This window comes from Populus nigra, chromosome 4, assembly GCF_951802175.1.
Source record: "Populus nigra chromosome 4, ddPopNigr1.1, whole genome shotgun sequence".
Taxonomy (NCBI): Eukaryota; Viridiplantae; Streptophyta; class Magnoliopsida; order Malpighiales; family Salicaceae; genus Populus; species Populus nigra.
In genome coordinates, this window is record NC_084855.1 from 13,301,396 (window position 1) to 13,315,817 (window position 14,422).

The 14,422-nt window shown below is 33.8% G+C and overlaps 3 protein-coding genes across 3 annotated transcripts; 2 read left to right on the top strand and 1 right to left on the bottom strand.

Moving 5' to 3' along the window:
• Positions 1-3,769: 3,769 nt before the first annotated feature.
• Positions 3,770-4,459, top strand: LOC133690852 (aluminum-activated malate transporter 10-like). The gene is made up of 2 exons (XM_062111120.1): positions 3,770-4,109; positions 4,239-4,459. The coding sequence occupies exons 1-2, from the start codon at positions 3,770-3,772 to the stop codon at positions 4,457-4,459; spliced, it is 561 nt and encodes a 186-aa protein (XP_061967104.1).
• Positions 4,217-6,072, top strand: LOC133690691 (aluminum-activated malate transporter 10-like). The gene is made up of 4 exons (XM_062110938.1): positions 4,217-4,768; positions 4,850-4,953; positions 5,042-5,185; positions 5,302-6,072. The coding sequence occupies exons 1-4, from the start codon at positions 4,684-4,686 to the stop codon at positions 5,776-5,778; spliced, it is 810 nt and encodes a 269-aa protein (XP_061966922.1). The 5' UTR covers positions 4,217-4,683; the 3' UTR covers positions 5,779-6,072.
• Positions 6,073-6,889: 817 nt separating this feature from the next.
• Positions 6,890-9,664, bottom strand: LOC133691873 (protein LEAD-SENSITIVE 1-like). The gene is made up of 2 exons (XM_062112491.1): positions 9,481-9,664; positions 6,890-7,808 (listed from the first exon to the last, which is right to left on the bottom strand). Exons 1-2 carry the CDS (start codon positions 9,572-9,574, stop codon positions 7,117-7,119), a joined length of 786 nt encoding a protein of 261 aa, XP_061968475.1. The 5' UTR covers positions 9,575-9,664; the 3' UTR covers positions 6,890-7,116.
• Positions 9,665-14,422: the final 4,758 nt, after the last annotated feature.

Here is a 14,422-nt window from a genome sequence, read left to right on the forward strand (position 1 = left end):
CGGGAAAAAGAACAGAAATTGTAAGGATCGTGAAAAGTGAAAAACTTGAATTCAACACTTAGTGGGGTTAAGAATGCATAACACACATACGAAGAACAATGGCGAGCCCAACCCAGTTTGAAGTTTTCACGATTTCATCAACTTACTTGTAGGAAAATCCCTTATTCTAACAGGGGACTCATTTTATAGGGAAAACCAAGACTATAAATAAAGCCCAAGACACAGCCGGGAAAGACCAACCCAATTTGAAGTTATATATATATATATATATATATGTCTAACATAGGAATTAACAAAACCACTGGCATGCTACTAGTTATCACACATCACACACGTCCAATCCCTTTCCACTCAGCTATTCTAAGACACTTGACATTCACTGAACAACTTTAAATGTTGTCCTTGTCAAGTGGACAATATACATAACCTTAACACCCAATTTCAATAGCTATCCACGGCTATTACCCCAATATCTAATAAAAAAGGGCAGAAAGATTGATATTTTACTTTTGTCAATGTGCAAATTGATAAGATCTATGAATAATATATATAGGCACGAACCCTTAGGTAAACAATTCTAATCTTATTCATCTTCTTGTACCGTCTTTTTTCTAACGCACTCTCCAACTCAACACAATTTTCTAAGCTTTTTTAATCTTGTTGACCATCATCCCCACACTAACTTAGCTATAGAGGATCCAGGGGACTTACCTTGCAGGATCAACAGCATTCTAAGCTCAATTTGTACCAAATATCAATCCAAATAAGCTGTGAGAGGAAGCCTACATCCCTGCAGGGGTTATTCGGCCTCATCAGCTATAGGCTCTACTGAAAGGTTACTTGAGTGATGGATTAATTAAGATTTACTTTCGGTGCTTACCAATATGTTGCTTAATTCAATCCAATTTTAATCAATTCCACGCAAATGGTTGGAATCATTAAATTTAATTAAGCTATAGAAAAAATAATAGCATGCCATTAAAGAAAACTTGCAAGGAAGAAGATCAATACACAAATTAAACCATCAACATTACATCTGTCATGTCGACGACGGCTTCATTAGCGATCTATAAACTTTAGCTAGATCAAAAGCTGCAAGATGTTGCTTATTCAAATTTCCAACAACTTTTGGCCCTTTGTTGAGCATGAACAATACCAGCACCAGATTAAGGAGCAGAAGTTGATTTTGAATGTGACGTGTACTCGTGTTCTTGACGTGTCGACCCTGCAACTGGGATATGTTGCATGCACTTGGGACCTTAAAAGATAGAAGCATGCAATAGTTGACACGTAGATTATCAATGTGTCATGCATTTGTGTGTTTGTCTGTGCAGAGAAAGGGGAAGAGAGAGGATGTTTTAAGCAAGCCAACCTATCTGTGATAGTTGAGGTCGCTTTTCAAATGGCTATTGCTGTGAAAAAGATGCCCTCATGGATGACACTAATGCTTTTATTTCACGATTAAATTAGTTAAGAATTCAGCAGGGGGAGAAAATAATTAAAAAGTTGGGAACATATAAAATCATTCAAGTTTGAACTTATTTTGTATTCGTAGATTATTAGAAATGAAATGTCATTCAAGTTTAGTGTAAGCACACTAAAGTGTGATCTATATGCTTATTAATTTCGTTTTTCACTGGACCTAAAATTAGGTATCTTCCTATATCTCCCTCCCTGTGTCTTCAAGTATATAATTGTGGGGTGTCACACTATGGATACTAGTCGATTTAGCTTCCAGCTTCTGTGATAGGTGGCCTCAAAACTTCCTTACCGAAAATAAATAAATAAATAATGCCATAATTGCTATTTGCAAATTGCATAGATTGAATCCAGTTCAAAGGGAGTATATAAAAAAGTTGAGATTTTTTTTATCCAATCAAAAGAAAAGCTAAAATTATTAGTTGGTTTGGCTTTGCAAAATATATATATATATATATATATTTTGCAAAGCCAAACCAACTAATAATTTTTCATTAGTAAATATCACTGCAATTTACTAGTAGTATTTTTTTCATCCCACTTGATTACAAGTTAATGCTACTTGACTTTACCATGAAAGCAAATTAAACTATATTCAAGTTAATGTTATACTAGTTAGGGTGGTGTTTGGCATACCGACGGATACTAGCAACAATTATATTTCATTTGTAATCACATCTATAACACTGACATGTTGTATTTTTTTTTATCTTTTCTTGATTTTTAACTGTAATTTTCTCAGTATTTACTGATGAAAATGTTTTGTTTGTGAATACCATCGGAAACAACGATATTATTTTTCATCGGTAAATATCACTGCAATTTACAGATGGTATCATCTTGATTACAAGTTAATGTTACTTGACTTAACCATGAAAGCAAATTAAAATATATTCAAGTTAATGAATGTCAAACTAGTTAATGTTGAGTGCAGTGTTTGGTATTGGAGTTGGATTACACTTTTAAAAAAATATTGAGTTTTTCTTTTTAGTTTTAATTTTTTTTTGTGTTTTGAATAATTTTAATGTGCTAATGTTAAAAAATAAATTGTAAAAAATAAATAAATATATATATATATATATTATTTTAATATATTTTTTAAGTAAAAAAAACTTTAAAAAACAACCTTCATTCTAGTCCCGAACACCCTCCTAGTCATGCTAAATGACTAGTTGAGATCGGTATCGACAAGTTCAAAAATATCATCATCTAGGAATAAGGTTTCAAAACTACAGTGACATGATAACTATATGGATGACAAGCGATCATATATATTTATCCAGTTAAAATTAATATGTGTGTGAGCTATGAAAGCTCAATTAATTTGTCCAGAAATAAGGGCGCTCTCAATGAAATTAACGGAGACATATATCGTACAATATCTACGATAAATTGTATCTGGATTGATGTCTTGGCTTATCACAATCTTCCCTGAGATTTATGAATCCTAGTTTTTAACACCCACTTCTTAACTGATCCTAGAACTAGTTAAGTGTAACAATCTCCTTCTAAGCAATATCCTTTGGTAAAGTGCTGTTTTTCAGACACAGAATTGCCAGGACTCTAAGATGATTCGATGTGCTTAATAAAAGAAACAAAATTCTTGAGTGCATTATAATGCATCTATGTTGTTTCCAACTTTGTTATCTCGAAGACGACATTGCCAGGACTCTAAGAGGATCTCTGTGCTTAATAAAACAGCCACTTGTGCAGAAGGATAGGAGCGCGAGGATATCACTACAATTTATTAAGTATAGCCACAATGCGATGACGTTTACTGGCCACAGCTGGACTAATTTTTTAAGGCCATGTCATGTTATCTCTTGTATATACGTGCTCTTTGTGCTCTTCTAAGAAAAGCATTGGCCCATAAAGAATTGCATATCTTTGGCCACTAACGTGTCAAACGTACCCTAGCTAGTTTTAATTTACCTACCAAGAACCACAGAAAGTTTCTTGTGCTTGAATCTACCTTTGTACAGATTTACTTTTTGAGGACCTAGCTAGCTAGGTACGGAGTAGAGGCTGGCATGTATATAAATGCTTTATTAGTGTTAGCTAAACTCAAGTCTAACCAACAACCGAGCTATAGGTTACATGGAAAATAAGCCTATCAAAGCTTAGAACTTTCTGTTAGTGTTATTGAAGCTTCTCTAGCTATATACATCCCTTTTGCTAGAAGACGCTGATATAGCAAAAATTGATTCAAAAGAACAACCCACTTGGCTACATCTATCAGATTTGTCCTACCAATCTTATCTTAATTTGCCATTTTTGTGAAGTTTTCAAAATGGTGATGGGAAATAGAGCTCCAAACAAACTGGAATGGAGGATACATGTACGTAATGGGACATCAGAGATACTACAGCCTGAGACTGGTTTAGTCCACAGAATCTGGTCATGGTTGAAGGGTCTGCTAGGAGAATTCATGTTGAAAATTTGGAATTTTTTGGAGAAGGCTAGGAACATAGCGGTTGCTGAGCCTAAAAAGGTTATCCATTGTCTCAAAGTAGCGGTGACACTAACTATCGTGTCACTCTTCTACTATATGAGGCCTTTGTATGAAGGCGTTGGAGGGAATGCTATGTGGGCAATTATGACAGTTGTGGTAGTTTTTGAATACACTGTGGGTTAGTACTCCAAATTAAATCGCAGCGATTTGTGAGCTTTAATTTATTTTCTGTTTTTAAGTATAATATCTCCTTTATTAAGAACTACTCTAGGCTCGAAACAATAATTGCAACCTGTCTGTCTTGCAGGGGCAACACTATATAAATGTATTAACAGAGCAATAGGCACTTTCCTTGCTGGTTCACTTGGCGTTGGCGTTCATTGGGCTGCAAGTCACTCTGGAGATAAACTCGAGCCCATAATTCTTGGAATCTCAGTTTTCCTTCTTGGTGAGTTAGAATCTGTTCCCAAAACAGATTTCCTCCCCTTGCGATTCTTCCTTTTGTTTTCTGTCTTGTTCCATTTATGACTTGCGTCCACTCACACCCCCTTGTCTAAGTTACAGCTTCAGCAGCAACCTTTTCGCGGTTTATACCATCCGTTAAAGCCCGATTTGATTATGGTGTTTTGATTTTCATCCTGACCTTTAGCTTAGTGTCCGTTTCTGGTTATCGCGTGGATAAATTGATTGATGTTGCACATCAGAGGTTGTCCACAATTGGTATTGGGGCCTCCCTTTGCGTTCTCATATGCATGTTATTCTATCCAATCTGGGCTGGCAAAGAGCTTCACAATTTGATTCATCGTAACCTGGAAAAGCTTGCTGATGCATTAGATGGTATGTGCACACAGCCAACCATGAAAATTGAATTCATCTATTTCAACAGAATGACAATATAACTGCTAACATGAATTGCAGGATGTATTGCTGAGTACTTTACAGACAGCAGTGCTGGAGATTCTTGGAAGAAAATTGGAGGCTATAAATGTGTTCTTAATTCAAAGGCAGCTGAAGATTCTATGGTAGGTTACTAACCAACCCAAGTCATTTGAGCAATAGATTTTAAGTGAACTTGCAATGGTTGATAAACTTCCCTTTAAAAATGTGTAGGCTGGCTTTGCAAGATGGGAGCCTGCACATGGTCGATTTAACTTCCGGCATCCATGGAAGCAGTACCTAAAGGTCGGGGCGTCGCTACGAAGCTGCGCATATTGCATTGAAACTCTCGATGGTTGCCTAAACTCAGAAATTAAGGTAAAAGCCTGAAAATGGAACTCACCTCTATCCTAGTTTTCAGGTATTCTTGCCTCCGTACTCTCAAGTACTTTCTCCAGACTTTTAATACTGGAAACATTAACGTTTGGCAACAGGCACCTGAGCTTCTAAGGAGGCATCTCAGTGATGCCTGCATCACATTGAGCTCCTCTGCTTCGTTTGTCTTGAAAGAATTGGCTGCTACAGTTAAGACCATGAGAAAATCATCAGAAATAGACTTCTCAATTGGAGAGATGCAATTTGCAGTACTAAAACTTGAAAACGCCATGAAATCTCTTCCTAACCACCTTATTGCCACACCATCCTCAACATCGGATGGAGATGCCAAAGCAGAGCCTATCAGAAAAACCGCTACACCATCATCTGTCATGGAGATTCTTCCACTAGCAACACTGGTATCTATGCTAACAGAAACGGCAGCAAGAATCAAAGAAATTGCTGATGAAGTCAATGAGCTTGCAAAGCTAGCAGATTTCAAGCCTCCTAACACCAAAAAGGCTAGCCAAAGCCAATCCAGCAACCAAGTTGACGAGCCATCAAACAATGAAGAACGCACCAAAGGTCTGGGATAATCCTGATTACACTATCCATTAACTCCTGTTGTTTCTGGTAGAAAACTAATGAAGCACACAGTACTCTACAGCAAAGCAGATCGTAATTGCCAAAACTTTTTACGCTATGCTTAAAGAAACCTTATTTTCAGTTGCCATGCGTAAAAAGCAACTTCTGTCCTTACTCTCCCAGGATGTACTCGTGCTGGTCATTTAAGCACTTATCTCCTAATGGCATGTTAATTTAAAACTTAGGGCAATTGCCCGGCACCAGCCAACTTAATTTATGGATTCCACCTGGGAAATCTTTTGTTATGCGTATTGCATCATCAAATCTTTCATGGCTATTCATATATAGCATGTTGAAAATTATCACAAAAAAAAAAATGATAATGTTATGGAATTCTAGAACCCTGTATTGCAGTACACGTCGGGTGAATCATTTTGTAGGTCGGTGGTCCATTCAACTTGATTCTTCAGTTCGAAAGAAACGAATGACGAATCCACTAACTACGCAAAACATAGAATGCATAGGATCCCAGGAGTTTAAAATTTTTTTTCTTACAAAAAAAGAAAGAAGAAGTCGAGTTAGATAGAATCCAAAACAATAGAGACAAAAATGCCAGAGAGAAAATTTACTGTGTGGTATTCCATTCCAAATAGAAATTGAGAAAAATTTAAAAGTTTTGTTTTTGTTTAATTTTTTTAAAAAAAAAATTATTTTAATGGGTTAGATAACCAAAATATTTTTTAAAAAAAATATATTATTTTAATATATTTTTAAATAAAAAAATACTTTAAAAAACAATCACTACCCCACACTCATACACTTCTTCCTAGCAAATGGCTACAGACAAATGGCTACAGACAAGTAATGCCTCCCAGTACATTTCACCATCAAACGATGTTATTACCAAGACGTTTTCTGCACAAGATACTGGCATGTTGAACATAAGTTTGTAAGATCATAATTAAGCCAGGTCCATGCTTTAGATATTGTGAATAACCAAGTTTGTCACGCAATTTATTGGACAATGATCTTGCCACTTCAAGTAAAGGCAGCAGGAACCGCATCTGATACACCTGATGTCCAAAAGCGGAGAAACACGCTACCATGGCTTAGACAAACCACTAAAGTTGAAAGATCAAATTTCAAGAGTGGATAACTATAACAGACCAATACAGGCCTTCAGAGGGTGAACTTGATTTATTACACAGCCAACGGCAACCGATTTACCAAGAATGATGAAAACAACAAACTCCCATGTACATGCACTAACATGAGTGAATTGTTATAATGGAGATTACCAATGACATACATATGCACGCATCTTGACGTACAAAGAGATGAAATTCACATCACCTGGCAATCATTGCACCAGAAGCATCATCATCTTCAGGTGCTTCCTCCAAAGGACCAGCCCAGCTCAGTTTCAGAGCCAACTCTTCCACAGCCACCTTGATTACATCACTACGGACACCTATATCAGTAGCATATCTGCTCATGCAGAACATTCCAGCTGTTACCGTAGCAACACCAACAGGGCTAGGTATTAACAACTTTAAAGGAGATGAAAGAATTGCAGCCAATGGAGCACCAATAACAGTAGAAGCTTGACCACTTCTTCCAACCCCCAGCCTGTCCATTACCAGAAGACCTGTCTTGCAGTACATTGCAAAATCCTCGCAGTTGTTCTGAAACACGTCGTAATTGCCAAATCCATTTTGAAGAAGATACATTGCTCTGTGGATTACAGTTTCTGGGGGGTCAGATGCTGCAGTGGTGCACGTGCCTCCACGTACTTTTGCAAGAAAAACAGTAGGAGGCACCCCATACTCAAAGCAGTAAAGAGATCCTTTTTTGAGGAAGCAGTCCAGGCATGAGAGGACTACACCACTATCAAGTTGTCGGAATCCACAGTCAGGAAAGGTTTCACAGGATGATGGAATGGTTGACATTGAATTATAGAAGTCAGAAGATGTATCAGAGCTTGAATTTGCATTCTGCCTAGGAGTAAAATGGACCACCTTGCTTCCACCAACAAAGATGCCTGCACAATCAAATAAAAAATATAGCTTCTGCTATATGTCTACCCACGGAATGAAATGCTACAATCAAACAAGATTACCATTGGCCATTTAAAAACTGTCCAACTGCAGTTGTAACTCATTAACAGAACAAATGCAATATAAAAAGTTATTGATAAGGATAACAATTGTAATAGATCAAAAGGTGAGCTTGAGCATGCTTGTTAGGCGGTAAATGCTATTTAAAGTAATTATTTATTTAGTATCATTCAGCATAAGAAAATGCAATTCCACGTCAATAACTGCTTGAATTTACTCCAAACCCTCACATGGAGTTTTATACATGAGAGAAGCCCAAGTTAGAGATAAGTACATAACAACATTAAGAGCTAAAACCCAAGAGAAAGCACAAAACAACTTTATGAGCTAAACTCAAGTTAGAGAAAAACACAAAACAACTTTAAGGAAATACAAGTTACAGCCAAGTTTATAACTATTAGAGTTGATACATGAGATTAGTTGGTGAAAATTATATTGTGTGAATGGAGACTCTACAGAACAATTTGTTATGAACAGTTAGAAACAATTGCAAATATATTGATTCAAGACCAAAATTAATGAATAATACCAGACGCAGGTGACACGGATTAACACCCTTTTCTCATTATGAGCTAAAGACGAGCTAGGCACATAGCCCATAGCTCTAAACTGCCCATGAAAAGCAGCTTCCAAGAACACTAATATAGGGATGTAATTGACAAGAATCAAATGGTGTTGTCATATGACACTAATGTAGCTGAACAGCCACTGACCACTGAACTTGTTCACGTCACTAGCCATGTAGCCCTAGACATCTTGAAAGGCTAATTTACTATTACCAAAGAAGCAAGGAGTCCAGATGTGCACAAGTAGCTCCCCACAATTTTCCACAAGGAGCTGTTGTAACAAAGGCACGTAGGCATTAAGCAAAAATCTAAATGCACAATTTAATCCTGATGGTAGGCATTCAACTTCCAATTCCCTAAGGCAACACAGAGCAGTCACAACCAAGGAGATACAGACCAAGATTCTGCACTGGATAAGGGCTGAGGACCACTAACAAAGAGCACATTTGATCATTTTCCTATAATCAAAGGTACGGTCCATTTTATGCAAAACTACTGCTCAACACCAATCTTCATGATGATGGTGTTATTTCCATCAATCAACGCCCTAAAGTTATACCAAGATACTGTCATCACTCTTTAAGTATCTTCCTAATCTCGCCGCTACAAAGCATAACAAAAAAATGTGAAAGAAGGAAAGGTAATTAAATAACCACCAAGAAATCAAAATCCTAGCAAAACGATGACATAAGAGCTAAATGAGCACCAAATGTTAAGACAGTGACGTCGCTAGTTTTACTCTTCACAGAGGATAAACATGATGAAGCATAACCTTGCAATAAAAGAAACTTCAACTTGCGCCCATCTCTAAATTCTCAAAGAAGGATTTGATTTCTTATAAAAGTCCAAATGCAAATTATATGAGCACTTTTAGACATCATTCGTAAGCCCAATCCAACCTACTTAACATCCACAACCCAGAAGCAAGAAAAAAAAACAAAAAAAATAAAAATTTCGAATGAGAATTACATAAGAAAGACCCACATTGCAAAATTCAGAAAGAAGCAAGAAGAAAAAAGAGATGAGATACCATGGTGAGAGTAAGTGCAAACAGCTCTGTAAGTATAGATATGATCTCCTGGTTTGATTTCACTTCTCTCCACTCTATGACTAAGGAAACCCATCTCTCCCTCCCTCACCTTACTCTCGGTTACCCCACTGGTAAATTTTACTCAAAATCAAAAGAAACAGCACGGTACCTGGTACTCGCGTGTTTTACTGTGATTTCTCCGGTTTTTCAAAGTATTTTTTTAAAATGTATTAAAAAATATTTATTTTATTTTTAATACCAATTTGAAGACATAAAAAAAATTAAAAATTAAAAAAATTAAGAATTTAAGAAACGTGATGCAGCCGCACAAATAAATACCGCCTAAAGCTACAATACAAATAATCAAGCAAATTTTGTAAAGGTCCTATCACATGATTCATGACGTGATATTAATGATTATGATTGATGATACATTCTTGCTACTTAGACTTTTACCCTTTTTTTTCTTCATGGCATTATATGTTCTGGAGTCTTGACTTTGTACGTGAAGAGTAATAATGGAATAATACGAAGCAGACGATTTTGAGGGAGAATTTACGAAAAAATATAAAAATATATATCCATCAAAAATATAATTTTTTTTAGTTTTATTTTTTTATTTCTTTAAAGTTGATTTAGAAAATAACTAATAAGATATCACTAGTTATTCCCTCTACATTATAAAATTATTTAAATTTAAGGTTGATGTGATGAACTATTAATAAAAAAAACTAAAAGAAAATGTTGTATTGTATCTTTTTTCACGAAACAGTAAATTTGAGTTGAGTTATGTTTTTTTATCATTTTTTTAATTATTATTTTTTTTAATTTTATTTTTTAACATTGAATTTTTTAGAAATTTGGTTTTATAAATTGTTTTAATTAGCTTTTTAGGAGTTATCATGATTTCATAACCCGAGATATGAATTAATTGGTTGATCCGAATCAACCCAATATGTTACTGTATTAGTATTTATAAAATAAATCTTATTTTGAATATTTATTTTGAATCAAATTATATTTTTACTAGTCATATAAGTTGTCTTTAAACCCACTAGATTGACATAGTCACATTAGATTAATGCTCACATGGTTTAAAACTTTTTTTTATTGGAAAAATATTAGCAACGCTTAGATATTTTTTATGTTAAACAAAAAAAATTAATCCAACTTACCGCGTAGCACAAGCCAGTGATATAATTTTTTAAGAAAAGTTAAATGATATGGGAAAATTATTATATCTTTCCTCACAAAACATTATTGATTGTTATAATGTTTTCCCATATTTGTTTTTACACTTAGTTTTTTTTGTTATGATTTTTTTCAAAATTATTTTTGTCGATTTTATTTTTTAATATTGAGATGGTTGAGAATTTAATTTTGTAATTTTTTTTTATTTTATCTTTCTATGAAGTTAACATGGTTTACGGGTTTGTTGATGTAACCCAGATTGTCATAGTTTATGGATGTTGTGTATTTTTTTTAATTGAACTTGATTTTTTTATAGTCTATTTTTTTCTCATATTGTTAAAAAAAATAGTTTTTGAGAAAAACCATATTATTAAACTTTATGAAGTAACAAAAATTAAAGGATATGGGGGGAACCATTGTTCACCCAACACCTATTGCACTATGGAATACAATAGTAATTCATAGTGTTTTGCTATCCTTTTCTTTCTTTTTTTTTTTTGAATTTTTGTTATGATTTTTTTTCAAATCTATTTTTGTCAATTTCATCTTTTAAAATTGAGATGGTTAAGAATTTAGCTTTGTAGTTTGCTTTTTTTTTTTAATTTTGCCTTTAAATAAGATTAGCATGGTTTACGAGTTTTCCAAGGTAACCCAAGTTGCCCCGGTTTATGAGTTTGGTGGGTTTTTTTAATTGAACTTGACTCTTTTTACAGTCTATTTTTTTCTCATATTGTTAAAATATATAGTTTTAGAGAAAAGTCATGCTATTAAACGTTACTTATAAAGTAACAAAAATTAAAGGGTATGAGCAAACTATTGTTCACCTACACATATTGCACTGTGAATGACAATAGTAATCCACAATGTTTTGCTTTCTTTCTTTTTTCTTTATGTTTTTTAAATTTTTGTTATGATTTTTTAAAAAAAAATTTTGTTGATTTCATATTTTAATATTGTGATGGTTGAGAATTTAGCTTCATAATTTATTTATTTTTATTTTACTTTTCTATAAGGTTAGCATGGTTTGCGAGTTTGCTAGAGTAGCCCAAGTTACTCTGGTTTACAAGTTTGGTGGGGTATCTTTTTTTAATTAAACTTGACTCTTTTTATCATATATTTTTGTCTCATATAGTTTTTCAAAAAAGTTTTTTAAAAAAGTTATGTTATTAAACTTTATAAAATTCATTGACCTATTCACAGGTTTGACCGGTTAACTTGGTTCGCGGGTTTGACAAGTTTAACTTTTTTAAAAAAAAAATTCATCCTTAGATATTAGGTTAATTGAGAATTCAGTTTCATAATTAGTTTTGTTTCGTCTTTTATGAGGTTATCGTGATCTAAAAAAATATTTCAATATTGAGTTGGTGTTTGATTTTGCAATAATCTAATTTTGTTATCATATAGTTAAATAAAAAATAGATTTGAAAAAAAAAATTATAATCCTTGTGGAGTTCATAACCCAATTCACAAGTTTGGTGTATTAGCTCGGCTTACCCGTTTCATAGGTTTGACAACTTTACCCACCGATAGGTTATGCTTTTTTTGTTTATAGTCTTTCAATTGTTTTTAATTTATTCCTTTTAAATTTTATCATTTAATATTGGATTGGTTGGGAAATGAACTGCATTATTGATTTTTGTTTGCTTTCTAGGCATAATTGTCTCAAATAAATGTCTATTTTTAGGTTAGTGTTTAATTTTATAAGTATATATTTTTATCATATAACTAAATAAAAAATTATTATTAAAAAAATTATTAAACTCAATAGAGTCCATGACCTTGGTCGTTGAGGGGCGAGGTCGATCATTATCTCAATATTTTTTAAAAAAATTATCATCTTGAAGATTTTTTAAAAGCTAAGTTATGTTTTTATCGATCATCAAGGTTGTATTTGAACCTATAAAATTGATCGATTTAAGTTGAGATAGCTCTCACACGGTTTAATTAAAAACTTAAGTTAGACAAAGAATTGAGTTAAAAAATTTTAAAATTAACCCAATTAGACAAGTTTAATTATATTATTAAAAAAAAATTATACTCTTAATATTTTTTATATTTTAAAAAAATTAATTCAACTAGCGGTAAAGCACGGACGAATATACTAGTTTTATGTTATTCCTTGTATCATGCGGTAATAATAGATAGGTACGTTTAATTGGAAGGCAAAAGCGATACCGTTTTCTCTAAAGCCAAAATTAGGAGATTCTTTGTTGGGTTGACAAGTGGAGTTATCCTTTTTCGTATTTTTGCCAGTTTTACACATTCAATTGAAACAAGTGTAATCTAACTTGAAATGACCAAAACACCTACCACAACAATTATGAAGCTACGTTTTTTTTTTTTGGATTATCGTGGGATGTCCGGGCTAGCTTGCACGCACCACGACTATTCTTAACGGCCCACTGAGCATCCTGCAAGCCCAGTGAGCAAGTAAGGCACCACGGGGGTGACAGGCATGCACATAAAGGATCGAACTCGGGACGGGGACAGAACAAGTCACACGGTTGACCACTGAGCCAGACCCTTATATTGTATATTGGTTAATTTTAGTTTCAATCTAACCGACTTCATATAGAAAAAATTCAATTCAGTTAGAGACTTATGCCTTGTTCCTCCTTATGGTCCAATTGTTATTTTAAAAAAAAATTAATTTTTTTGTATTTTTAAATAATTTTGATATGCTATATTAAAAATAAATTTTAAAATATTAAAATATATTATTTTAATATATTTTGAAATATAAAATATTTTAAAAAAACTTCTACCATACACGTTAAATTTTTATGTGTCAAGTTCAGTTTCAATACATGGAGTAATGCCCGCGCACACAGTTTTCTGTAGAAGAAGCAATCTCAATATAGGAAAGAAAGACTTGATAGTTAATTCCCAAAACAAAAAAAAAAAAAAAACAGAGAGGGCTTGTGTTTTTGTGAATAAAGAACTTAAAGGAAGATGCTGAGAATAATGTAAACAGCTTTATCGCTGAATCTTATCAAGCTTTTATAATGAATACCCAACATTTTGTTCTATGTAGCATTAATTAGATGGGTATCAAACAGCTTACAAGCTTTAAGATATAAAGATAATTGAAATATGCGTAAGCTGATTCGGACATCCATACTAAACTAAAAAAAAGAAAAGATAGCAAGGCTATGTGGTAAGAATGAAATAAAAACTATAATCTTATCAAGCTTTTATAATGAATACCCAACATTTTGTTCTATATAGCATTACTTAGATAGTATCAAACAACTTACAAGCCCTAAGATATAAAGATAGTTGAGATGCACGCAAGTTGATTCGGAGATCCATGTTAAACTAAAAAAAAAAAAAGATAGCAAGGCTATGCGGTAAGAATGAAATAAAAACTATATTTCTAATTATCTGCGTTTTATCTAATTTTCTAAATGGATGTTCAATTTATGGACCTTTATATTAAAATTTGAACCCTCTAGTTTATACTTCAATTCATTTCCAGATTCGGCTTTTTTGGCAAATAACAGAGCAAATCCCCCGCCACCAGCACCGACAAGCCTCCAGTTTGATCCTGCCAGCCACCTCAGCCCCCATGAGTTGCTCCAAAACCAATGCAAGTCTAGCAACATTTTCACTACTTTCATCTCCATCTGTAATCTGAAGAAGTCCTTTCACAACAACAGCTGCTAGGATGCTAGAAGTTCCCAATCCGCTACCATGGGGTTCATTAGCCCACGTCTGAATTTGCAGCCCCATGGATACAAGAATGTTTTTA